This window comes from Takifugu rubripes, chromosome 5, assembly GCF_901000725.2.
Source record: "Takifugu rubripes chromosome 5, fTakRub1.2, whole genome shotgun sequence".
Classification (NCBI taxonomy): Eukaryota; Metazoa; Chordata; class Actinopteri; order Tetraodontiformes; family Tetraodontidae; genus Takifugu; species Takifugu rubripes.
Genome location: NC_042289.1, coordinates 10,465,357 through 10,490,407, shown reverse-complemented (window position 1 = coordinate 10,490,407; position 25,051 = coordinate 10,465,357). Strand labels below are relative to the sequence as shown.

Here is a 25,051-nt window from a genome sequence, read left to right as displayed (position 1 = left end):
GGGATTCCCAAGCAGAGGTAGCCGAAGGTCTGGAATGACCATTACTAACGTGCCCCCTCCCTTCTGTCGTCAGCACATCTGGATCAGGGGAAGATGAAGTAAAACACGCGACTATATTTTTGTACAAAATAATTTAATATCATACATGCTTAAAGGCTTATTATGCAAATATTTCTTCCAAAAAGTTTTTTTTTTTAAATGTCCGAGGGCACCTTGATGTGAATGGCTGCATTTGCCACTAATCATTGGGTGACTGGAAGATTGAAATAACGGGATCCTCATGATTGGTCACGACAAGGACGCTTCGGAACTTGTCAAACAGCGTCTTGAGATGTGAACGCCTCATGTTCTCATTGTACATGATCTCTTCCAGGTGGTGGTGTCCCCGGAAATAGTGAAGCAGCCTGAAACCAGCCAATAAAACAGTTGCATGTTAGAGGGGTGGCGAGCGAAACGTGCACAAGTGAACCCGGAGGTCGGGGTTTCGACAATGATTTGACGTGAAGGCTCTAATTTTTCTGTTCCAGATGTTTCACATTATGGATTGTTGATCGATAAACAATGACTCGGGGAGACGAGAGCATGTGAGAGCATCAATAATCACCCTTTCTTATAGTTTTATAGTTTTTAACATTTTGTTGAGAGATGATTTTACCTGGCAAACATCCTCAGATCTTCGGGATTCTGGGCAGCAGGGACACTGAGAATAACCTGCCTCTCGTGCTCCGACAGACTGGCGAGCAGCGTCTCAGTGATCCTCTTGTTGAGCGGCGAGTCGCCGCCAGGCAGCAGCTCTGCGCTGGAATTGTCCATACTAGGGCTGGTGAGGGTCATGTCATCACTGCTGGCTGAACACAGGAAGCAGAGATGCTCTTCAACCTCTGAAAGCACTAAAAGTCCAGGAGTAGAGCAGCCGAACGAGAACTTACTCGGGGAACCAAAGCTGAGAGCGCTGGGGGTGCTGAGACTGCGGCCTCCGACACGGAGCGGAGGGTCTTCATCTCTTGTGCTGGGCTCATCCTCGCTAGGCGGCACCATCAGGCAGACGTAGGTGTGCAGCTGGATCAGCAGGCGCCGCTGAAGCATCCACACCACCATCTGGATCAGCTGAGCCTGGGCAGCAGTACCAACAAGTGAAGGTCGTCCTTGTAACCACATTAAATATGATTTACTGTGTCGGTGTACAATCTTTAAAAGGTTATGATCTGGCTCTCATAAAAGATGGAGGCCAGAGATATTTGAGCTGATGCTGCATCATCATTTATAATTTATTGATAACATTCAAGTAGCTCTTCCAAAACTAAAATTAGACATGATATTTTAGGAATAAAACCAGACTAGATTTAAAATTAGACCATCTAAATTTAAAGCCATGTTCCACCTCGAATCTATACCCTGGTATTGTTAACTTTAGGGTTTTAAATAGTACGTGTTGGCAGCGCCCTCTCGTGGTTCAATACCATGTTTGCACCACAATAATGTCAGAGGAAGACACCAGACATAAAGCAATAACATAAAGCTGAATAACCATAAAATAAATCCTGTATTAGAAGATGGAATACTAATATGCTCTACATGCTAAAATGTGGATTCTTCAGAGCAGCAGCACAGAAAAACATTTAACAATCAGCAGGTGGAGACATCTTAATCAGTCCTACCTCCTGAGCAGGAGCCTCCAGAGGGTTTCTGAACTCAGCCAAAGAGACTGGCAGTGAGAACTTTGCTAACATGGAGGGAAGATCATGACCAGGAAACTGTTGTGCAAACTGGCGAGCCAACGGTGAGTACCTGGTTAAAAAGAGAGACATTAAAAGAATCCAGACCACTTAAAAAAAAACCTCAAGAATACTCAAAGTATATGATAAATAAAACAATAATGAACAATAAACCATATCTATAAATTAACTAACACAGGCAAATAATAAAAACACTCACAGGGAGATGTTGGCATGAGGTGACAACATGTAAACGTTGTTCTCACATAGTGGGTAGATGATGATTGCTTTGCCCCAGTAAACCAGGTGAGCAGCAATCTGAAAGATCTAGGTACCAAAATAATTGCAAATTATATAGACTGTGTTAAAAATAGATTGTGCATTCCATAAAAACAACAGATTTTCCTTTCCTAATGTAGTTTATGCAGATGCGCTTTTCTATTGCTCCCCACTAGATGGCAGTAAAACGACATATCCTCGATTTACACGATTTAAAATGAAAATTGTTTCAACCCTCATTATAATCATAAATCTGTGTTATGCCCTGTGTCTAGGATTATACATATACACATATAGACTTATATTTTTATTATAAAATTGTGTTTAAATATAGTCCTGCTGTGATGGAGTCGGTACTACGGTCGTGCACCTGAAGCAAGGCCAGGTCCGCATCCTGCGCAAGCTGCTGCAGGTTTTTCACAGCTGAGCAGGTTTTGATGAGTCGGACCATCGCCGGCGAGCAGTCCAGAGGGAGCTGACTCAACAGTGTCTTCTCACTCTCTAATAGCAGCAGCGTGTGATAGGGTCTGAAACGTCACACAACCAGAATAAAGCCTCTGAATCCACAGAAATCATCTCAAGGCAGCACAAAGATGAAAACACACCTTATAGCTTTAAGGCTTTGCTCTAAGGCTTCTGGAGGGATGTAGCTGCCTCCGATCCTGTGGATCTTGTGTGGCAAACAGAAGCTCACCTCGAGCCAGTTGTTGATATGCAGCCGCACTACGCCAGTTGTACAGAGGCTGCAAAAACACACAATATTCTGTGTGAACACTGGAGAAACAAAAAAAGGAAGTGACATTTTAACATATATTTAACCACACACCTGTCATAAGCTTCCTTTAAATCTCTGGCCAGCTTACACTTTGGAAGTATTTGTCGAAAAGGGGACAGGGGGCTTCCGTCTGTGTAGGTCAGGAAATTAAACGTACTTTAACTAATCGCATTTATCGTATCAGAGAGCTCCACGCGCTGATGAGACCACCGTTAATTCGTGACGCACAGCCCGCTTGGATCTTACTCTCTGTTGTGATCTCCTCCTGGATGGCCAGCATCAGTTTAGCCTCTCTGGTCAGGTACTGGCAGCGCCGCTCCTCATGCTGCAGCGCTATCGCCAGGCGGCGCGACAGGTTGTACATGCAGCTGATGACAGACGGGTCGGCATTTGCCTGTTGATTCCAAAGGCGTGGACTTAGGCCTTCATTAAAAATGAACACACTGTAACGACTGTAACCAACACAACCCTGAGCTTGACTTCCCCCCTCATAATAAAAGGAAATAGCTGTGATGTGTGAAGGTAGAATGGAGAACTTGCTTTTTATAATAACAACACACGAATAAACCCAGTTTTTAAATATTTACAGAACCTGTTTCTGATTTCTATGCACAAAATTGCTGTTCAAAACATGAGTCAGCATTTCTTTCAATGATGCCGGCTGGCACGGTGACTCAGCACAGGCAGAACTGGGCTGGCTTTGAAGGGCGGCATGATGAAGCAAAATATCCTGGTCCCGCCTCCCTCTCAGATCATGTGAACTCTCAGATAGAGAATTTTATCAGACACACACACACACACCCCTCCTGCGCCACACCCACAGCAGCGGAATTACACTTTTGAATGAAATGAAGTAAAAAATACAAAGACGACTTTCCGTACCCTCAGAGCAAACACCACATTAAACAGGATCATCGTAGGCATCTCTCTCTTTGGTGAAGGATCTGTCTTTGAAACCTGAACAGAAAGAACAATCAAAAGGATCCAGTAGGAGTTTAGGGAATTGTTTCATGTCACAACATTGAAAACTAACATAGCAACGGGTGTGAAGCCAGAACTCAAATTATGTCATTTTCACCCACTTTAACATGTGATTTCACAACTGCATAAACGTACACAAAGATTAATTTATAGTTTCATCAAAATGGGAAAGAAATGCAATTCTTCATTTATGTATTTACTAAGATTAAAGGCACTGAGGTAATGAGCAGTAATGACCTTACTTAATATGCTGGTTAAATAACACAGTTGTTATTCCTTTACTTTCTGATACAACTCTCTAACTGCTCAGTTTGAATCTCAACCTGGTTTCATGATCCCGACCTGAATGACTGGAGGATGCTGAAGGAGGGTCGGGTGACCGACAAAGCGAACGTTGTCTATCTTCAGCTCAAATTTCTTCCCACATATGTCAGATTTGGTGGCCAGGATGGTGGCGAGGATGATGTCGGAGAACCTTTTCAAAAGGGAAAGAAATGAGCACAGTGACAAATGTCACAAAGGTAAAAATAGAGGACAGAAAAGTGGGGAGAAGAATTGCGAGCGCGCAGTTTTGTCACATTCCCATCTCAACAAAGGTTGTGTTAATCAGTTGTAGCTGCCTGCAATGAAGTTCAACAAGAAAAGCTTGTGTGGCTACAGGAGAGGAAAGGAGGAGAGGAGAAGGCTTCTTGGAGAAACAGTGACGTCACTGTAGGAATAAAGAATGTCTCATGCTGGTTTGACTCGGGTATATCATGCTGCAATTAAATCATAAAATCAGGATGAAAATTGCAGGTAAAAATCAAACATTTCATAGGCTTACCCAACAAAACAAGGCTGAAAGGGTGATGATGCTTTAGGGTAGTTTGCAGTTGGTTTGGTATTTGTTGTGTAATTTGAAGTTGACATGCTCCGCAATCAATGTGAATTAAGATTTGTCTTTCAGAAGAAGGAGCAAAACCCAGAATACACAAAGCAGTGATTCACTGGATCTGCTAATGACAGTTCAAGAGGATTGTACTGAGATTGGGGATGGAATTCCACAAAATAGGAAAGATTGGGGTTTCAACATAAGACAGGGGTGATCTATGCAAAGGGAAAGGTGGTTTAGAATGATCTGGTCTTACCCTGCTACCAACTGTTCATCGGTTATTGTTGGAGATTGTTCTCTGAAATGGGAATTGGGCCCATAAAAAGAAGAAACAAAAAAAAAAAACAGCAAACAAAAAAGGAAATACACAATAGGGCTACAGGCAGAAAATGGTCACGAAAACAACCCAAACGTGCAAATCTGTGACATAAAAATGCAGGCGTACATGCTGATTTGAGCCTATTTTCACTGAACTCATTATTTTTATTATCTACAAGGCTGACTTTGAAAAAATCTACAAATTTGTTTCCAGTTTTTTTTTTTTTTTTTGAATGCAGTCATTTAGACTCTAAGGCCTTTTGTTTTTGTATGTGGCCAATAAAAACCTCTTCTGATTGATTGATTGATTGAGTACTTTATTGATCCCTTTAGGGGGTGTCCATCAGGGAAATTAGCAATGATGGTGTTTTCGTTGCATAAATGTGAACGCTCATGTGTGGATACAAACGGATGACAGCTATTTTGTGCTGTTTCCAAAAAAAACAATGTAAGCCAACTACCTTGAATCACCATCCTGATCTTCAACAACATCCCCGGTTGTGTTTAGTGCATATCGACTTCGCTGTTTGGCTTGAGGACAAAAATAAAATGTTTTCATTTTAGGCAAATATCTGTTACCTTTAGTCAGATCTATCTATCTGGATAGATGACAACAGACAGCGTTAAGAGACAACTGTGATCTTGTGTTTAAGATTGATGTCAAATGAAAGCGAATTTAAGCCCACCTGCAAGAGATGACGGACATTCAGTGGTTCTTTGGAAGGGGTATCTGAAAAGTAGCCTGTTTCCACGACTGCCAGAACTTACCAATATGACGCTAATTGGGCTGGTTTTGTCTCCAGTCTTGTACATAGTATTTTGTGTATAAGTCTCGTACAAAGATTTGTGATCACCCGAAACCCCGGCTGAGGGATTGAGCGTCATATTAGCATAGCTAACAAGGCGACTGTTTTGTGTTACATCGAAAACCGTTCGGCTGAAACTAAGAAGACGGCAGCATGGGTTCCGCTATGTCACCGCAAACTGAACCCTTGATTACTGGCCTCATTCTAGCTATTATATCGAATGTAAAAGTAGAGAAAACCTTCAAAAAACGCAAATGTTTGTGCCCGGAAGAAATGAGGCAGGGATGCCAGTAAATGGGTGGTGTTTTAGATACAAACAGGCCTGCTGTATTTTACTGGGACACTTAGAAAGATTTTTTCTGAACATTGAACAGTTTGTATGCCACATTTTAAAGATCAAGCCTTGTTTGATTAAATAGAGACAATTTTGTCAAACATGGGTTGTGAATTCACCTTTCATTCACCTTTATTTTAAAAAAACATGTTCTAATAACCGTTAATAATGTTTTAAGGGCTTAGTTACTTATATTATTTATGTTTTGCCTCATGCTGTTATTATTTTCTAGCCTAGTAAAATACTTAGTCGTTTATGTGTAAAATGTCCTGCTTTGAGGATCCTCCCCCCACCCGCAGCATAAACTTAACATGGGCCTCGTTTGAAATCAGCAACCAGACAGATTCATTGCAATTGATCTTTTATTTATTCTCAGACAGAATCCCAAAGCTCAAATTCTGTACGTGTTCAGTTCCTGATGCTGGCTGGTTTATCGGTATTTCTCGGAGAGGCCACGGGCCACGGCTGCCAAGAACTTGTCCATTGCCATGTGGACCTCGGGGGTGAAATCCACCGGGAACATGTTGGCCATGACCACAAGGATGCAGTGGGCAAAGAGCTTCCAAAGAGAGGCAAAAAAGACATATATATTGTGTGCATAAACAAAAATGTGCAGAATAATAAACCAAAACAGCACCAAAAGTCAACCGGTGGTCGGGCACATACCTTGAAGTTGGCAGGGTCCACACGCAGGGTGAAGGCGTGCAGCTCACTCAGGTTCAGAAGACCGACGGTCAGATTGTCCATTTTGCCGATGGCCTCGGTCACTCCAGTCATGATGCGGGCTCCGTGGATCTTGACATCGTTAGAGTTGGGAGTCAGCTCCTTCCAGTGGGAGAAGTAGGTCTTGGTCTGGGGGTACACCAACAGCAGCCTGGGCAACAGGAGGGAATAATACAGTATTATTTTTTTGCCGGGTGCAGGAGAATAAAGATCCAGGCGCTGTTGAACTCACCTGCCCAGAGCGTCGGCGCCGATGGCATCAGCCTTGGTGGACACCTTGCCCCAGAAGGCCTTGACCACTTTCTTGTCGTCAGCAGAAAGAGACATGATGATTTTCTGTGGGTGCTGAACTGGGCTCGGATTTATATAGAAAGCTGGGCATGGGCTCACTGAGGGAACCACCCACAAGATCGGCTGTGTAGCGTGAGATAAAGAAGTGGCACATCAAACCCATCCTCCCCCCCCCCTTTCCCCCCACCACTAGGGTGCTTAAATAAAGTCAAAGATTTCCTTTAGGATTGGACCTTTCAGTCATCACAAACATCTACTTTTGTCAAATGTTTTTTAAAAGCTGTTGCAAAGTTGCTGGTTTGAAACCTGCGTGTAAAAGCAAGACATGTTTGAATGTGTAGGGTTCATTTGAGTTGACTGAGGTCGTTTGCGGTGAAGTTGAACTTATCTTAATTAGAAATGAAGGGCGGGGCCGCGGGGGCTCTGATACAGACAGCACCGGTGCGTCTGCGGCCCTGCTGGCATTTTTAATACACACGACAGCCCAATGTGGATTTATGCTGGCTGCAGACGACACTGCAGGACTTTTGGAGACTTTGGAATTCAAAGGTGCATCGGAATCCTCAGTCCCGGTGTCACGGTCAGGCTCTGCCAGGGATTCTCCATAAAAACTGCCCTCATGCCAGCTTTGAATCCTTTGGTTGTGGCTCCGTCTAAGAAAACAGCTTAATGTTTCCACGTCTCTCTCTTTTTTAATTCCCAGGCTCTCAAATCTGAGACTACTGACATTTCATACGACTGCTACTACTACTACTAGTACTACTACTACTACTAGTACTACTGCTACTACTAGTACTACTGCTACTACTATTACTACTGCTACTACTATTACTACTGCTACCACTGCTACTACTGCTACTACTATTACTACTACTACCACTGCTACTACTGCTACTACTATTACTACTACTATTACTTCTACTACTACTACTGCGGCTGCTGCTGCTGCTGCTGCTGCTACTACTACTACTGCTACTACTATTACTACTACTATTACTTCTACTACTACTACTGTGGCTGCTGCTGCTGCTACTACTACTAGTGCTACTGCTACTACTACTACTGCGGCTGCTGCTGCTGCTGCTGCTGCTACTACTACTACTGCTACTACTATTACTACTACTATTACTTCTACTACTACTGCTGTGGCTGCTGCTGCTGCTGCTACTACTAGTGCTGCTACTACTACTACTAGTGCTACTGCTACTACTACTACTACGGCTACTACTGCTGCTACTACTACTACTACGGCTACTACTGCTGCTACTACTACTACTGCGGCTGCTGCTGCTGCTGCTACTGCTGCTACTACTGCTACTACTATTACTACTACTACTGCTACTAATATTACTACTACTACTATTACTACTACTACTAATACTACTTCTTCACCAAATTGAAATGAACTCAAACACTAGAGCAGAAGGGGTTTTGTTGTAGTTGTTTCAGTAAAACACACACAAATCTCACCACCTTTTCCAGTTTTACTCATCAACCTGTTTCATTCCAGAACAAACAGCCCCCTGAATGACTTTCAAGTATATTTGTGCTGTCAGCTGGTGAAACTGGAGACACAATTAATAGACTTATTTTGGATATTTCTCATGGAACAAGAACTTCCCCCCCAAAACCCCCCAAAAAACAAGTGCGTGAACTGACTGGACCTGGACCCCCTTCCCCACACACACACACACACACACACACACACACACACACACACACACACACACAGTCACAGTCACAAAGATAACCCCTGGACATTAGTGCTTTAAAAAGGATCAGATAAAATCAACTGCTTTCACTGAAGACCAATAATTTCACTGCTGAGGCTTCTTAATGAGCCTAAATTAACAAAAAAAATCAAACCCCAAGTCAAACACAGAACCATGTTGTCGATGTGTGAGAGAGGAACCGTCAACAGATCACGGGTAATTTTACTTTGAACCTGCAGGAATTCTGCTGAGGTGGGTCTGGTAGGGGCCTTCAGCTCTTCTGCACTGGCAGTTCTGGCGGTTCTGGCGGTTCTGGCGTCTTCACAACAGCCTAACGACTCTCTATGGCTGCAAGATGAACGCAGCATCTCCATAATGCTGGTCGGCAGGAGGACACGGGAAGTCTCCTGCTTGATGGCTGAGCTGACCTTTGACCTGATAGAACACCAGCAGTTGACATTGGTCCCCTGGGCCACTGCTGTTCCTCTCTGGGTCTACCCCCAACTGTCCATGAATGTGCCTGCCTACAGAACTCTGACACCAGACTGAGACCACCAAAGACCCAGGAAACAGTCTGCAGGCTAACTAGCTAATTAGCGTCTCCAAAAGTAAATTTGTTTCATAATATTTGAGTCTTCTGAGACAGTAAATTTTTGGGCTTTCTTCATTCATGAGTCATGATCCTCACAAGTCAAAGAAGGAAAATCCTGGAGAACATCAGTCTGTGTGTGAGGAAATTGGTGTATAAAGGGTTTGAGATGTGTTTCTGAAATATTGCGACATACAAGCATCAATTCAACCTTGGAGGAGCGGAACCCCCCTGAAGGGGTTTAAACTGGTTTAGTCAATCTTAATTTGTCCTGGTCTGTGACCGCTGTCCCTTCAGAGATAAACAAAGACACCAAAACAGGTTTCCTTTAGTTGTCATGCATTTATTGATCATTCTGCATCGTTAAACTTTGGCAGCTTTCTCCTGCTGTTTATCTGTACTTCTCAGCCAGGGCCAGAGCCACAGAGGCCAGGAACTTGTCCACAGCCACATGGACCTCAGGGGTGAACTCAGTGGGGTACATGATGCCGATTTCCACCATGATGCAATGAGCCAGGAGCTGTGAGGGAGAGCACAAGGACACAGATGTCAGGACACAGTTTTCATCGTCAATCCAAACCCAAGAACATCGTAACTTCTGCAGAACCCGATCAAAGAAAATATTCATCTGAACTTATTTCTGTGAGCTGTAAACATGTCTAAAAATCTCCAAGAATTCAAATTCTGCTCTGTTTTAGTTCTTTAAGGTCTTGGATGAAGGTCTGGGTTTGTGACTCTAAAATGTGAGGGTCGTTTCTGGTGCCTGACTCGTCTCTACCTTGAAGTTGGCGGGGTCCACACGCAGGGTGAAGGCGTGCAGCTCGCTCAGGTTGAAGAGACCTCCTTTCAGATCATCGATTTTGGACACGGAGTCTCCAATGGCGTTCATGATGGTGATTCCATGCTTCTTGGCTGAGGCAGAGGTGGGGCTCTGGTCCTTCCAGTGAGCAAAGTAGGTCTTGGTCTGAGGGTACACTGAGAGCAGCCTAGCGTGCAAAAAGCAAGAAAAACAGGGGTCGTGAGTGTGGAAATGAAGCCGTTGTGGAACATGTAGATGGTCTCATACGTACCTGCAGAGAGCATTGGCACCAACTTCCTCCCTCTTGGGAGCCAGTTTGCCCCAGAAGAGCCTGACTGTATCCTTGTCCTTTGCGCTGAGACTCGTCATCTTGAGTTTGTTGGGTTGAATACCACAATGGTGAAGACCCTCGAGGGGGTTTTTATGCTTGAAAGGCAGCGTGGACACACCCAGGACCACCTCCAAGATAGGCTGCAGAAGACAATCCCACTTTGTGTAAGATAACAAAAAAATCCTTCTAAACTATAGATTCAAGTGAAAGCTGCATCTCTGTCATAGCTGACTGATCAAATATGAGTGTATTTACAATATAAATAATGTAAATGCATATAATATAAAATAGCCACACATTATATTTCATAAATAAAGAATTCTATGCAACACACAAAAGAAATGAAATAGTAACACAACATAATTATTAACTTGTCAAAAATGTAATGATATTAAATATTAATATTTAATTAATATGGCATTATTATGTTTAATCTGTGCCAGCTGTTGCTTTTAGTGTTTTCTCTGGCCTTTGTTCATCACCAGCCAGATTTAGAATCCAGGTTCTGCTATCACTCAGCAGATTTATTCATCCCTTGGTAACGTTCCAACATTATAACTTTTTGATGCCCCTCTGAGGCTGATTCACCCTCTCTGCAGCTCACAGCTGGGAGGGTCAGCAAATGTCCCGATAAGATGCTCTTTTCTCAGCGTGCTGCTCAGCTGATAGTGGAGAGGCACAAACTGCTGCCCTCCACGACTGAGAAGAAGGCAGAATAACGTGGTGGCTGGAGGGCAAAAAAGGGTTATTGTATGTTAAATGACACAAGTGGTTACATATTGGGATAAAAATAATGACTTAATGTTAGAATGAGATTATTTCCCATGGAAAAAATACTTTTCCCAGTGGTTCTCCCAAACTGTTTTTAAAAGGAAAACAATACAAATGACAGTTAGAATAGAAAATTATAAATAAATATGATAAATATGGAGGGATTGATCATTGATGATACATTTTCTGGCTTAGCCCCCTTCAGGTCCCCAAGCCTTTGGGCTGGTACCGTCTGATGTTCACTATTATTACTCCTCCCAAAGATAAGCAGCTGTCTGAAGAAAACATCTGGTGCCTTTTTTTTTGTTGTTCAACTTATGAGACGCTCTGCTGAAGTAAGAGATGAACATCATCACATGTGAGATTACAGCTTAAATGAAAGAATCCGAACAGTAAAAGCAGCGTAATGGCTTCATCTAAACCCTCCTGAAGAGCCAACGTGTGTTTGTTTAGGTGGTGCACCAGCGTCTCTGCACTACAGCAGCCCTTCAGCAACATCAGCGCCAATATTTTGGGACTTCAACGTCATAAAAGATTTTTTTATTATTCAATTTTTTTTAAATGCACTTTATCTCTTTAAAAATTTGCAGAATAATCCATCATATTGGAGCATAAATCACCTCTCCAGTAGACATATTACTCACTATATTTGAGCTAGAGATGAAGAAAATTGTTATCATAGTTATATACACTTTGTGTTTCAAATGAAAGACTTATTGCTAAAAATGTCAAGTAATCTGGTGTATAAAAATAAACTGGAAACGACACTGAGGGCGTGGTGACCTGAAATATTTTGCGCTTGGTCGCCGTCTAGTGGACATTACACGAAGTTTCATTATGACTATTTCCTCCCAAAGGATCGATTTTATTATCACCAGATTCGCGCTTTTCCTACCATCATTCAAAATGTAACAAAGACAAGAGAAACAGTGTGGTCTACATTTATTACCCAACCAAGAAAACACAATCTAGAATTTTACACAAACCAAAAAAAAACAAACCTTTGAACAAGAGAACTGTGCGATTACACAAAGTGGAGGTGAGCTTCACAAACTGTCTATATAAAACGTTTAAGTTAAAATTTATATTAAAAAATTCAATTGCTTCAAAGTGAAGATCGTGAACAAAATTTGTATAAAAAAAAAAGAAAGTTTTTTTGCTTCAAGGTGTTTGAGTTCAGGTCCAACTACCAGCTGGTGCTGACATATATTATTATGATATTCACATCTCCTTTCCCAGACGACTCTTCCTGCCTTCAGTCATTGCTACAAACACACCATGATAAATCTTAGCACAGAATTTTACAAAGACAAAAACTCTCCAATCATTCTTTACAGCCATCCCAAATACCTTCACATATATAGAAACCGACCGCAGTACCGCCTCCTACACGCTTATTGACGTCTCTTGTCCTTCCTGATGAATTGTACAGTGTCACTGAGCTCAGCTGAGCGGGTTTCTTTGGGTCTGTGTGGGTGATATATTTTCTACAGGTAAGGTTACTTTTCACCTTCAGTTAAAATGCAATAAGTTAGAAACTACCTGGGAAATTAAAAAGTCAATCCTGATCCTTGAAGGCCCTGAATTAATCCAAATAAAAAATATAGTAGCAAAATACTAAATCTGGAGTATAAATAGGCTGATGTGTTCTTGTGTATTACTTCTCTGTAGCACCAACGAGCTGGTCGATGCAAGGACACTTGAAATGAAAAAAGGTCCTCGTTTGTTTTCTTAAATGACAGTCGGACATGAAAAAAACTGTGGCACGACAAAAACAACAACCGTATGGAATAAAACAAATGTGTAATAATGTACAAGTTATTGGATTGTGTAGAGTCAGTAGATGTTCGTCATCTCTGACCATGTTCTAAACCCCCACTGTGATTAACATGAACACTGAAAAAAACAACGCAAACAGTGACAGGAATATAATGAAGGCAATCGGGAAATAAATGCACGCACAAAAGAATTCATGGGATTTAAACGGATGGAAAAAGGAAGTAAAGGGGGCTTTCTGTGGATTCGCTGCAGGTTTCATTTTGTTTCACCAGAAGGGGGAGAAGAACCCAACAGAGGAGCCTTTGGTGAGACCTGCACACACACACACACACACACACACACACACACACACACACACACACACACACACGCACAAGATTATCAGATTGTCGTATCATTGTTAAACGCTGCTTTACAATGATTCATCTGCATTAGCAGCATGTTGAAGGACTCACAGGGGAAGGGGGCTTTGCAAAGTTGAGGTGAGCGTACAGAAGTACAGCAATGTCGTTCTGGCTGGCCTCCAGGGCGATGGACAGGGCAGTGCTGCCGTCCTGTATCAAAGTGCGGAAGGAAGTCAGGGCATCTACTCACGCCATTTGTCAAAAAAGATACGAACGCTGGGGGGGAAATGCAGATGTTAAAACTGAAATGTGTGCTCACGTTGTCGGTCAGAGTGGCATCACAGCCTGGCACAGACAGCAGCTGACGCACAATGTCCACATGGCCGTGCTCGCAGGCGCACATGAGGGCCGTGGAGCCATCGTCGTCGCGGATGTTGACCTGTGCCCCACAGGAAAGCAGAGCCCGCACCATGTCTCCTCGACCGTGGCTTACTGCTAACATCAGCGCCGTCTGTCCGGCCTAAAAACAGACATTCAGAAACTTGCTGAACTCAGCACTGACTTTCTGCCGTTCAAACAGGATTTCTTTTTTTATTTATCTATTTTTTTAAAACTGCTGCGTCGTAGTGCAGTGCAGTAACTCTTAAGAAACAGTAGGGGGCGCACCTGGCTGGCCTTAGCGTTGACGTCGCCTGTGCGCAGCAGCTGCAGGACTGTTTGAAAGTCGCTGTCCGAGTGGAAGGCAGCCAGAGCTGTCAGCATGATGGCCGTGTAGCCCGCCTTGTTCTGCTTGTCAGCATTACACAGTCCTGTCAGGTGAAGGGGGCAATCAGGGTGACAGATGATACAACAGCCATGTCGCACACAGTTGAGGTGTGTGATTCATGACACACAAACTTCAAAAACGACTGCCGAGGACAATAAACAAGCACAGGCGAGCGCCCGAACGCGCGCCCAGCTCACCGGTGTCGAGCAGCAGCTTCACCACAGGGAAGTTGGAGTGGGAGACGGTGTAGTGAAGCGCTGTATTCCCGTTGCCGTCTGCCATGTTGATCACGAACTCCAGCAGCTGAGGGGAGATGGAGGCGAAGGCGTTCATGTAGGCCTGGACGACGGCTGTGTCCGCCGCTTTGTGACAGGAGACGCGCAGCCACTCCTGCAGCACGGTGGTGTAGGCGGCCCTCTGGGGTCGGACACAATGAGGCCGATTAGAGAAGCTGTCGCCGAGGAAGCTCGCCAACAGGTCAGCGAATGTAAACACTCACCGCCTCCTGATGGCTGAACGCGTTGGGATCCCCGAGAGCTTTCTGCAGGATGTGAAGCGCCGACATCAGACCGTCGCTCAGCTCCACTCTGACCGGGTTGGCCGGAGCACAAACCGTGTCAGAGCTTTCGGCGGCCACTTTTGGCTCTGCCTGGACGGTCGTTCCAGTGTGCTGTTGCTTGGTGACCTCGATGGTTTTAGCGACAAGCGACGATGAGCAGTTAACCTGGGGTATCGTGGAACCCTGCCCAGACGTGGGTGCGGTGCCGTGCGGCGTGGCGGCTTGCTCGCCCGGCTGGTCCACTCTTTTTGAGGCGGGGTTCAGTGCGGCGTCCGCGGCTGGTGGGCAGTTTGTTGCTGGTGACTGGAAAGGTTTCTCCGACTGTCCCATGTCCACGGCGGGGGGCTGGTGGGGACTCGGCTGGGTGGCGGCGGCCTGCTGGGGGACGCCGGTGCCATCAGAAAGCCTGTTGTGGGTTAATTGCTGGTGCTGGAGTGTTGATTCAGGCAGCTTCTCTCGGGCTTCGTGATACTCGCTGGAGTCGCTGCCCTCGTCGGAGCTCTCGCTGCTGCTGTCGTCCGATGACGTGGACTCGTACCTGTGAGGCGAAAACAGGTTTTATCACCACGCACGACCGAACCCGAGCGCCAGCTCTGCGGCGGCTAACGCCTACCCTCCGTTGACTCCTATGAACTGCAGGTTTTTCTTTGTGGTGGGGGATCCCGGTTCACCCTCTGCTTTCCGCTTCATGATCGACCTCAGCGTAGACGACGGAGATGAGGCTGCAAAAAAGATCCACAGCTCAAGCTCGCTGCAGAGGCACCACGTGTTCAGGACGGCTTGATTCGGACCGGTTACCTGCGGCGGCACCTTCCTGCGCGAGCGTAGAATCTGCTGGTGGATGCGGTTGTGCGTCTTCCTCTTTAGAATGCAGCGCCCCCATCTGATGACCGGACCTGCCTCGAGCGATGGCGGGAGCAGCAATGGGCACCGAGGTGGACAGCTCGCTCTTTAGGACGTCGCGGACCTGCTTGGAGCTCACCGCTAAGGGAAACTCGACTGGCGTATCTACGAGAGGGAAAGCAGAGAGTTCAGGTAACACACGTCTGTTTCTAACACGTCGTCTTTGAAGCTGAATCCAAACCTTCGGCGAGTCCTCTGTGGCGGCCCTCGGCCGCAGCAGGGGGGCTGCAGATCTCAGCTCGGAACGGCGTGCCCACTCCCACCACAGTGGGCTGCTCCAGTGTGTAAACCTGGATTCCCACAGTTCTCTGTTGCCTCTGCTGGGGCATTTGTGTGAAGCTGACCAGGGTGTGCAGGCTGCAGCCTTGGGGCTCCTGCCAGCCCGTGTTAGTAGCCATGACCGGATGCTCTGCCTGAGGGGCATTCTGGACCGCTGTGACCTGCTGCTGCACAGCCTGCAGCTCCTGCATTGTCCTCTTTAGTTCTCCCTCCAGCTGACCCACTTGACTCTTAAGAACCTCTGTTTCTGGGAGCAGCCCCAGGTCCTCCTCCCTAACACCGACGCCCACCTGACGACTGCCTCTTACGGCCTCTGGCCCCACTCCGATAGTTCGTACTTCCCGCTTTGCATCGGGACGTGCTCCGCCCACAATCACCGTGTCCTCGATTTCACACCCCGAATCTTGCTTGGAGCCATCGGGTGTGGTGGGAGACAGTGGTCCCGCTGTCTTAGTGTTGCTCGCAGCGCCGCCGCTCACTTCCTCCTCAGGAATGTCGATGTAGAGCTCTCCGCGAGAACGCCCTCGGCTGAAACCCAGAGTGTGGCCCAGGAATTTCTGGCTCTTCAGCTGGACGCTGAGCTGTCGCTTCTCCTCCTGCAGCACGGAGATCTTGACCTGCAGCACCGGGATGGTCTTGACCTGCTCCTCCAGCTCGCGGATCTTCCTGAGAGCACTGGCCATCTGCTCCCTGACATGCTGAAGGTGGGCTGGTGTGGGCGTCACAGGAGTGGAGAGGCCAGAATTAATGGGTGTGAAGGACCCGCTTCCGCCGTGCGCCCTGTTGAAGCTGTGGGCGCTGCTGAGAGAGGTGTTGGAGCCCGCCACGCTGCTGTTCATGCTGCCCAGGTTAGAGTATCTCCGTCCCTCCTTCTCCTCCTCCAGCTTCCTGCGTGCATCCAACAGGGTCTTCTCCACGCGAGCTGTGCTGAAACTGGGCCTCTGCGTGCTGTGGTAGCCGGGAGCGCAGTAGGAGTAGGACGAGTGCCGGCTGTCGATACTGGTGTTGGAGCACAAAGACTCCGTGGAGGTCCACCAGGAGCCGGTGTAGCCGTACCCACGCGGCAGGGATCCATAGCGTGGCCGGCGCTGGACCGCCACCTTCTTGATGGTGTTTCCCTTCTCTATGTCATTTACATATTTGAGGAAGTCCAGGTCCAGACGGTAGCCATAGGGGGTCTCCACTGAGTAGGGTGCCTCCTGCTCTTTGCCATGGAGGGAAGGGGGAGCAGAGGGGTTGAGTTTCCCTGAGGAGGAAGGAAATCAACTTTAAACAAACGGAAATCTGAGTCTAATCTTGGGCTGAGCCTTCAAAAAATTGCATTGACTTTGGGCTTCTGTGTATTTGTAAAATAATCAAGCAAAGTGGACACAAGCAGGAACTTTCTGGGGTTACTTTAAGCTGCTGAAGCCCTTCTCCCATCATAAAAGTTCATATATTAACTAAAGAAGTCTTTCTGTAAATAGAAATGATGCTTTGAAGGATGTACAGGTTTAATTAAAGAGAGGCTGCACCTGGAAACCCGGGGTCCATATGCAACACCTGAGCCATCCTGAGTCTGTGCCCCCCTCACCTGTATCAATGAGAAAACAGCAATTAAATGACATTTAAACAAAAAAAAAAATTCAAGAGCTGCAGTCAGGCATCCCAGCAACCTCTCATTGTTGTTGTCTACACATTTATTTTTGACCTCAATGCTGCTTTTGTGTGAGTTCCAAAAATAGTTTTATTGCTTATTCTCTCCCAACATTCACCCTCCTCTGCCCTCTAGGGCATCCGCTGATTTCTCTTTTGCTCCGGGGCCACGTTCACTTCTGTGTTTGTTTCTGTTCTTAGCGTTCAGAGGAGTGGAGCTACAAAAGAAAGTTTCCTGGCAGCTAATTCCCGGACAGAGGTTTGCGAATGCCTTATTAGGAATCATCTGTGGACGCTAACTTGGCTTCTTAATTTAGGGTTTGCAGTGGCTCGCCTCTTTCTCCTCTCCGCACCTTCCCTTGTTCTGCCTCTTGTCTGTTTATCCTGTTTGCTTTATGATTCTTTTTTTCTTGGCTGCTTTTCCCCCCTGAGTCACCTGTTGATCAGGAGGTTTTAGCTTCGCCGCCTCTCTTTTTATTCAGCACTGAAAGCTCAGTGAATTTCTCTTTGTCTCTACAGGCCGTGCTTTCGGCGGAGAAGTGCACAGCCGACAACGGCGGCTTGTTGGAAATGATTAACTTTCTAGGTCATCACTTTATGGGAACTTGGGGATGTAATGTTCAAGCCATGCACCAAATTAGCCGATGAACTCAGAGAGCTGAACTGCAGGAGTTTGGCTTTAAGGTTTGTTTGCTGGGTTTTTTTTCTCGGTGAGAACCGTCTCTGGTTTGAGTGGAGCCGTTTCTCCCTCGTGCGCTCTATCTTGTGATCCTTCGCAGCGCTCGCTCGGTCGTGAAAAGTAGGGCACTTGGAAACAGTGACTAACTTGACGTGGTATTTTCTGGAGCTTAATATCGGCCCCTTATCTGCTCCCCTTCGTCAGCCTCTTGTACAAAGATGGCCACACACCAGGAGGCACAGATAGGCAGACTCGCGTCCAGAGGCCTCCAACACGCCACGCCAACTGACGCCGTTGGCGACCCCTACATGAGTGATGCTGCTCGAGCCCATCTGAGCATCGTGCTGCCTACATGCTGCACGTTGGGCAGTTTGCATTCCTGCAGCAGCCAGGAGAGGACAGAGAGGAGGGGAAGGGTCTGGGAGGGAAAATGTGAGCACAAGCGTGCGCGTGTGTGTGTACTTTGCATCAGGGTGGAGGCCAGCGTTGACAGGGGACACTTGATGAGTTATAATTAGAAACTGCAGTTTGGCGACCAAACATCCCAGCCCAACAGAGGAGGCCGCGCTGACGGATCCACTTTGAATCCAACAGTGTGGATTGGACTCCCGAAAACGATCTTTTCACGCACACGACTCACAGTCCGCCGACTGATTCTCCTCTGCCGTCTGTCCTCATCAGCTCACCTCAATAAACCCGTAACACCGCACCCGTACCTCCAACGCTGACGGACTCGGCGGGACCTTCTCCTGGACATCTGAACAGAAGCCAGTTTTCGCCCTTCCCCTCTATCTGTTTCATCCAGGAGTGCCGCCTTGCCCCCATTTAGCCCCCCCCCCCCAACTCCCTTAACTGCATACCACACTAGCGGAAGCTAACGTCCCCTGTTCCGCTCCCTTCATCCCCCTCCATTAAGATTAAAACAACCCTCAGGGGGTAAGCTACAGGTCATCCAGCACAAATTACACGTCTGTGGTATGTCCTGTGCGACGTCAGGGCGACAACGCTGCAGTTTGTCCCACCGCTAAATGTTATCACGAGCATGAACGCAGGTCACCATGTTCGTGTATTTATTCATAACATGTACTAAAGAGATGTGGGCGGCGCTCCCTGATGGGCCAGAACACCCAGACCACCCTGAAAACCAATTCGCGATGCCAGGTTTCATTTCGAGGTCATCTCTGCCGGCTTTATCAAACTCACTGCTTCCATTCATTGAGTCATCTTATTATTATTATTGCCATCACAAAGGATTAGACCTCCACATTGCTAAGTTGGAAATACCAGTCTTCCCACCACCCAGAGGTGGATTTTTCCACTGCCCTCCCGACTGTCTCAGCCTTTGGTGATTACTGCTCCTCTTAAGCCTGGGTACGGTTTGTGACTTGGGAAAAGAGGGATTTATGTTCCGCCTCATACCAGCTGCTTGCTCGGCGAGGACCAGAGCTCTCCTGCTGTCCGGACTCCTCGTGCTCCCGTCCTTTCCTCGATCGCTTGCAGCCAACACCTGCAGGAGCCAAGAGCAGAAATGAGCTAGAACTGAAAAACAAATTCAGAAAATTGAGTACTCATTTGAAACTCATTAAAGAGGTGTTTATCCGTGCTGACACGGATAAAAACAGACTTCTGACAGGTCACAATAAGCGGTGCCCCGCAAGACGGTAAACACAGGTTGCAAAGCCAGAAAAAAACATTCCAGTGGTTGTAACTGACACCCCGGATGTGAAAGAAAATGCCCCCATGTAACGCCAGCGAGGCTTTTCTCGCAGTCGAGCCTTGATGGAGCGTAGTCGCATAACGGGGCTGTTTTCTGGCTACTGTGACTAACTTCAAACCCTCTGGTGCACACACACACACACACACACACACACACACACACACACAGCCACACATCTAACAGAGCCGCCTGGTTTTTGTGGGAACAGCTGTCATCTGCGAAGGAGGCCTTTTCAAAGTCAGACCGGTTTGGTGACCTGGTCGACTCGCTCTCAAACCATCCGCTCTGCTGATCCCCCGACTTTGGGAGCCTGGTCGACATTTTGTCAGAGGGTCTCGCAGAACCCCAAAATAATGCTGACCTCTGGATATTATCTCCACAAGCCTCGCTGTTGTTTGCGCCGTCGTTTCGTGCTGTTGTCGTCGCGGCCGCACCAGAGAGGGCGGAGTGACAGCGGGAGAAACGGACCTTTCCGACTGGAACGACATCCGAATCACAAAGAGCCATTCATTCGGCCTCGACTTCCACAGCTGGTTCTAATAGAACGCCAGGGAGGGGAATCTCAGGGAGATGTGGTGTTTAGCGAGAAAAACTCCCTCAAAAGATATGAGGCGTTGAAAAGTGCTATTTGGTTCTGACAATAAAAGCGGGGACAGAATGAAGGGCCGGGTGATGACATCACGCTCTAGAAGTGTCTGAGGGTGAAAAAGACAGCGGAGATCATGGAAGAAATTAATTCCAAACGTCAAAGGACAAGAATGACGAACTTTGTGGAGAGTTTAGCTGTAACCCCGTCGGTGCAGATGGCAAATACTTGCACGGAGACAAATATTAAACTTTGTAGGAGACAACTTGAACTCCCAGTGACTCCCACGCAGCACAGATGAAAAAAAAGGAACCTCCAACACAGCAGCACTTGTTGAGGCCCGATAACTCCCACAAACCAACACAGCTGTAGCTGTTAATCTGATTTATTCAGCCGAGGGCAGAGATGATCCCCCGTTTCTGCTCTTGATGATGAATCTCTGGAATAAATTTAAGATAAAAGAAGCCAGCATTTTACCACAAATGACAAGCACAGCTTCTTCTTCTTATCATGCTGAGCGAGTTTTTGTGTTCAAAAAAAGTTAATCATATGAGATGTGATAAGGAAAAGGGTAACAGGAAAGGGAGCTCCATCATTCTACTCCCGGAGGATCCACAAACAAGGCAGCCACTTCCTCCCAGCCCAGGAGAGAGAGCAGCAAAAGGAGACATAAACTGGAAAGGAAAAGGGTCATAAGAGAGAAAAGGGAACGAAGCAGCGCAGTAAGAAAAGAACCACCAAATCAGGAGGAGAAGAAAAATAAAAAGAACTGATGGAAACTTCCCAAATGAGAAGAGCATGACTGTTCTCAGGCCGTGACTCATGACTGCAGTTTTGCTTCTGAAAGTTCATAAAGAACCCCGTAAGCACGGCGCATAGTGGACAAAAGATCTATAAAAGGAGCGTTCCTTCCAAATCCGACACGAGCGCCCTATAAAAAATGACCAACCGCTGTACGTTCAGCTCCTAAAAATAGAGTAACAATAGACAATCCCGACAAGATGCTGCGCTTTGTCTGAAACTGAAAAAATGGGGTCTGTTTTTTCCTGTACAACAGACACAATATGGACACGCAGAAGAGTTTTACATCTTGCATGAAGCCCACAGCAGGAGGCCTGTTTATTGACGCATCTTCCACGACTTCTTTGTCCTCCTCCACTCCCCGCAGGACAGATGGCTTCATTTAGCCAACTGGCCCCAAATGAATAATAAATAAAGGGGCGAAAATCTAACAAACATCTGCCCTAAACAGCTTAAGAATACTTTGTGTAGAGGCAACTGGAAGTGAAAGCTGACGCGAGCGGGTCGGCTGGGAAACGACGAGGCCCGATGATCTCATATCAACATGGCGGTGGGGTGAAGTCTGATGCTGCTGGTGGACATGTGGTTTTCGACTAATTTGGGCTAAAACGTTGGGACAGTGAAATCATAGCCCAGAGGGACTTTCACTCCAGGACTGAACAGCCCTGTTTTGTGCATTAAGGAGTGGTGAGGAGCAGACGGTGCTGGGCTGAGCCGTCTGGAGCTGCCGAGGGTCCGGCCAAGGGGGTGGGGCTCCATAGCTCCCATTACTCCTAGAGCAGAAGCAGAATAAACACCCGCCACTCTCCCATTGGTCACTGCGCTGACCTCCAACAGGAAGACAGGGTGGGGCCGAGCTGTGAGGAGCGGCACCGTTGAAACAGCCCCAAAAAGTAGAACCCCCCCAGAAAACGGAGAGCATTTGGGAGAAAATTCCTGTGCGTTTGTAGAAGTGGGGATAAGGAATGATGCCGAGCAGAGAGGCCAGTCCTGAGCGGAGATTGGAGGAAACTGTGGGGTCTGTGAGGGAGGGAGACGAAGTCCAGACTGCCTTTAGATGGGTGCTGGGGTGCCTGTCAGAGCAGCATGGGGGTTAAAAGCTGAGGTCGGCGTGTGCTGACGGCACAGCAGAGCAGAGGAAGTAATCTCAGCGCAGCGGCAGAGTGGTTAAAGCGCTTCGAGCTCGGAAATCTCATCAATGACTTCCTGAATCGTGAGCGGGGCTGTTGTTTAAAAAAACAGACCTTGAAAAGAGATCTAGCTGGGAACACACCATCAGGGTCTGTTATTTCTAGACAGAAAGGCCCATCTTGTTTTCCAGCAAAATTAAAAGATTAAAATGGATTATTTGGGCTGATAAAGAATTAGTGGCCCCGGCAATACAAAAGCAGGAGTGACCCATATGCTTGCTGGAAGATACTTCATTAAAGGATGAAACCTCTATCTATTTGCACTTGATAAAATAGTGCAGCTTTGGATGCTAATGCTTAAAAAAGAACAAAAATCAACATATTCATTCAGAATTGTTTATCAAGTAAAATTGTGTGGAATAGCTAATCCTTGAGAAAACATAGACAGACACAGACATAGACAGTCTCATGTGGGTTCATGGTGTAATTTCATTAGTCCGGCTCAACCATTTAAATGCCCGGCGTGTGGCCTTGTGTGCAAATGGGGTTTATAACCCTGCATTCCACCCCTGCACCCCTGAGCCCAAATGCTGGAGAGACAATCACATTCCAGCAGACAATCACATTGAAATAATGAAAAAAAAATCTCAGGTTGTTGTCAGACCTGACTTTCAGGAGACATTCTGGGGATTCCAGGGATTCCCCAGAGCAATTACACTACATGTGCAGTGGATCGGATGCACAATTGAGTGTTTGACTTTAAACTGTTACAAATCAGCACATTACCACACTGCCCGCGCCGGGGCAGGGATGACAGAACTGGGCCGGGCGCTGTGCAGCTGCTGCAATCACTGGTTTCCCACTGGTCCCTGATTTAATACAGCCAGCAGTCCATTACACAACAGCAGGACAGTGGTGTATTGTGTGATGCAGTGTAACAGGGTAATGACTGCACCCCCACATCCTGCAGACTTCTGTGTGTCCTTATCAAAGCGGTATCTGATGTGTTTACTGATGAATCGGTACAGACAACCACACACACTAACCCTAACCACTAATCTTCCATTTGAGGGTCCATGAATGCGTTTGAGGCGAGGAGTAATGGGCTTTTTTTTTAAATTTATGTGGGGAAATTCAAAGTAGATTAGAGAAAACGGTAACTCCGCCGGCCCTGATTTGTCCCCAGTCTATAAACTCCCCTCACTGACCGTCTACAGGAGGCCAGAGGAGCGAATGTGCGGGCAAAAAGGCAGCAACCAAAAAGTCGAGCAACATCTGGAAGCAATGAAAATTTGCAGAATGCACAGACCCACCCTGCTCTCCTCTGAGCCTCAACTCTTCCTTGAGTCCACCCCCCTTCCTTACCCCTTTTTTCATTCTTTTAATAAAATCCCGAAATCGTCGGTCTAATTTCTGGAACACGGTCAAGCGTGACGGAATGGAGGAAAAGTTTCACGAAGCAGCACCAACAAACACGCCCGAGTGCGTTGCGTGTTAAGGGATGAAACTGGAGGGAAACATTTGGCAGTGAAGAATTCCTGCATTAATCCAGTCTGATAAAAGTTGCGGCCGCGTGGCAGGATTGCGTGCGCGTAAAAGACGCAGCAGGACGCGCGGTCAATTGAACGTATAGAAACGGATTTACAGGATGTTCCATTGATGTTGACGGTTTAACCATTTAAATGATACTTGATTGTGAACACATTTTACCCCAATGAGCCCGTCAACATTTAGATGTGAGAATATGTAATTTTGTTATAATTTGGATTTTTTTTTTTTTGCGCTTTTACGCCGCTTTGTAATCAATGATGCTCCGAAGACAACGGGGCACCTGTCGGGGGTCAAAGTGTCCACTAAAGGAAAATAAACACTGATATACATAAAGGAAACCTAATTAGACAGGACAATGCCAGTATAATTGACGCCGGTGTGGGTTCTTGGAGGATAAAGGACCCGTTACTTCGCGGTAAATGTGGGCAGGAACGACGCTTCACAAAAGAAGTCTCAGTCAAGAGAAGCCGCCGCGACCGGCGCACTGTCACATTTGACACAAAAATAGACCGTTTTTACGCAGAGGAACGCCAACTTGTTTAATTCTTACCTGCCTTCTGGAAATCCTTTCAGCCGCCTCGGCCCAGGAGCGCTCACTGACAGAGACACAAAAACACCGCAGCCGAGATGCTCCGACGACCCCTCCCGCGGCTCTTAAAGGGCCCGCACCCAGGAGGAGCCTTCACCGTTCTACTAGTGTACAACACCTTCACCATCCTACTGAAGCGTTCATCACCTTCACCATCCTACAGGAGTGTCCGACAGCTTCACCATCCTACAGGAGTGTCCAATACCTTCACCATCCTACAGGGGTGTCCAATACCTTCACCATCCTACAGGAGTGTCCGACAGCTTCACCATCCTACAGGGGTGTCCAATACCTTCACCATCCTACAGGAGTGTCCGACACCTTCACCATCCTACAGGAGTGTCCGACACCTTCACCATCCTACAGGAGTGTCCAATACCTTCACCATCCTACAGGGGTGTCCAATACCTTCACCATCCTACAGGGGTGTCCAATACC

The 25,051-nt window shown here is 46.7% G+C and overlaps 4 protein-coding genes across 6 annotated transcripts; all 4 read right to left on the bottom strand.

Annotated features, from left to right (window-relative positions):
* Positions 1-116: 116 nt before the first annotated feature.
* nprl3 (NPR3-like, GATOR1 complex subunit) lies at positions 117-5,879 on the bottom strand. 2 transcript variants are annotated; one of them, XM_011604109.2, is made up of 14 exons: positions 5,626-5,879; positions 5,401-5,470; positions 4,878-4,919; positions 4,093-4,225; positions 3,652-3,726; positions 3,016-3,163; positions 2,821-2,899; positions 2,600-2,737; positions 2,365-2,521; positions 1,936-2,042; positions 1,659-1,788; positions 930-1,113; positions 656-848; positions 117-404 (listed from the first exon to the last, which is right to left on the bottom strand). In XM_011604109.2, the coding sequence occupies exons 1-14, from the start codon at positions 5,822-5,824 to the stop codon at positions 239-241; spliced, it is 1,821 nt and encodes a 606-aa protein (XP_011602411.1). In that variant the 5' UTR covers positions 5,825-5,879; the 3' UTR covers positions 117-238. The 2 variants fall into 2 exon arrangements, with proteins under 2 accessions (XP_011602411.1, XP_011602412.1); XM_011604110.2 differs by lacking the exon at positions 4,878-4,919 and having other exon boundaries at positions 5,626-5,878.
* A 544-nt stretch (positions 5,880-6,423) lies between these two features.
* Positions 6,424-7,196, bottom strand: LOC101064624 (hemoglobin embryonic subunit alpha-like). Its single transcript, XM_003964767.3, has 3 exons — positions 7,035-7,196; positions 6,746-6,953; positions 6,424-6,638 (listed from the first exon to the last, which is right to left on the bottom strand). Exons 1-3 carry the CDS (start codon positions 7,127-7,129, stop codon positions 6,510-6,512), a joined length of 432 nt encoding a protein of 143 aa, XP_003964816.1. The 5' UTR covers positions 7,130-7,196; the 3' UTR covers positions 6,424-6,509.
* A 2,520-nt stretch (positions 7,197-9,716) lies between these two features.
* Positions 9,717-10,626, bottom strand: LOC101064399 (hemoglobin embryonic subunit alpha-like). Its single transcript, XM_003964766.3, has 3 exons — positions 10,465-10,626; positions 10,173-10,380; positions 9,717-9,914 (listed from the first exon to the last, which is right to left on the bottom strand). The coding sequence occupies exons 1-3, from the start codon at positions 10,560-10,562 to the stop codon at positions 9,786-9,788; spliced, it is 435 nt and encodes a 144-aa protein (XP_003964815.1). The 5' UTR covers positions 10,563-10,626; the 3' UTR covers positions 9,717-9,785.
* Positions 10,627-12,220: 1,594 nt separating this feature from the next.
* Positions 12,221-24,695, bottom strand: kank2 (KN motif and ankyrin repeat domains 2). 2 transcript variants are annotated; one of them, XM_011604106.2, is made up of 12 exons: positions 24,575-24,695; positions 19,659-19,746; positions 17,440-17,498; positions 15,828-17,171; positions 15,542-15,751; positions 15,357-15,465; positions 14,684-15,281; positions 14,382-14,601; positions 14,085-14,227; positions 13,738-13,938; positions 13,530-13,628; positions 12,221-13,386 (listed from the first exon to the last, which is right to left on the bottom strand). In XM_011604106.2, exons 3-12 carry the CDS (start codon positions 17,474-17,476, stop codon positions 13,330-13,332), a joined length of 3,018 nt encoding a protein of 1,005 aa, XP_011602408.2. In that variant the 5' UTR covers positions 17,477-17,498; positions 19,659-19,746; positions 24,575-24,695; the 3' UTR covers positions 12,221-13,329. The 2 variants fall into 2 exon arrangements, with proteins under 2 accessions (XP_011602408.2, XP_011602410.2); XM_011604108.2 differs by having other exon boundaries at positions 24,579-24,600.
* Between the last annotated feature and the right edge of the window lie 356 nt (positions 24,696-25,051).

What these genes read in the sequence shown, in the direction of transcription:
- nprl3 (XM_011604109.2), bottom strand. Translation starts at nt 5,824, where the DNA reads ATGACGCTCAATCCCTCAGCCGGGGTTTCGGGTGATCACAAATCTTTG. An exon ending in ATGTCCGTCATCTCTTGCAG is followed by an intron (nt 5,471 to 5,625) that starts GTGGGCTTAAAT and finishes TTTGTCCTCAAG; the next exon opens with CCAAACAGCGAAGTCGATAT. An exon ending in TTAAAGGAAGCTTATGACAG is followed by an intron (nt 2,738 to 2,820) that starts GTGTGTGGTTAA and finishes GTGTTTTTGCAG; the next exon opens with CCTCTGTACAACTGGCGTAG.
- LOC101064624 (XM_003964767.3), bottom strand. Translation starts at nt 7,129, where the DNA reads ATGTCTCTTTCTGCTGACGACAAGAAAGTGGTCAAGGCCTTCTGGGGC. An exon ending in GGCGCCGACGCTCTGGGCAG is followed by an intron (nt 6,954 to 7,034) that starts GTGAGTTCAACA and finishes CCTGTTGCCCAG; the next exon opens with GCTGCTGTTGGTGTACCCCC. An exon ending in TGGACCCTGCCAACTTCAAG is followed by an intron (nt 6,639 to 6,745) that starts GTATGTGCCCGA and finishes TCTCTTTGGAAG; the next exon opens with CTCTTTGCCCACTGCATCCT.
- LOC101064399 (XM_003964766.3), bottom strand. Translation starts at nt 10,562, where the DNA reads ATGACGAGTCTCAGCGCAAAGGACAAGGATACAGTCAGGCTCTTCTGG. An exon ending in GGTGCCAATGCTCTCTGCAG is followed by an intron (nt 10,381 to 10,464) that starts GTACGTATGAGA and finishes TTTGCACGCTAG; the next exon opens with GCTGCTCTCAGTGTACCCTC. An exon ending in TGGACCCCGCCAACTTCAAG is followed by an intron (nt 9,915 to 10,172) that starts GTAGAGACGAGT and finishes TCTCCCTCACAG; the next exon opens with CTCCTGGCTCATTGCATCAT.
- kank2 (XM_011604106.2), bottom strand. Translation starts at nt 17,476, where the DNA reads ATGGCTCAGGTGTTGCATATGGACCCCGGGTTTCCAG. An exon ending in GAAGCTGCTGCTCGACACCG is followed by an intron (nt 14,228 to 14,381) that starts GTGAGCTGGGCG and finishes TTCACCTGACAG; the next exon opens with GACTGTGTAATGCTGACAAG. An exon ending in ATGCCACTCTGACCGACAAC is followed by an intron (nt 13,629 to 13,737) that starts GTGAGCACACAT and finishes ACTTTGATACAG; the next exon opens with GACGGCAGCACTGCCCTGTC.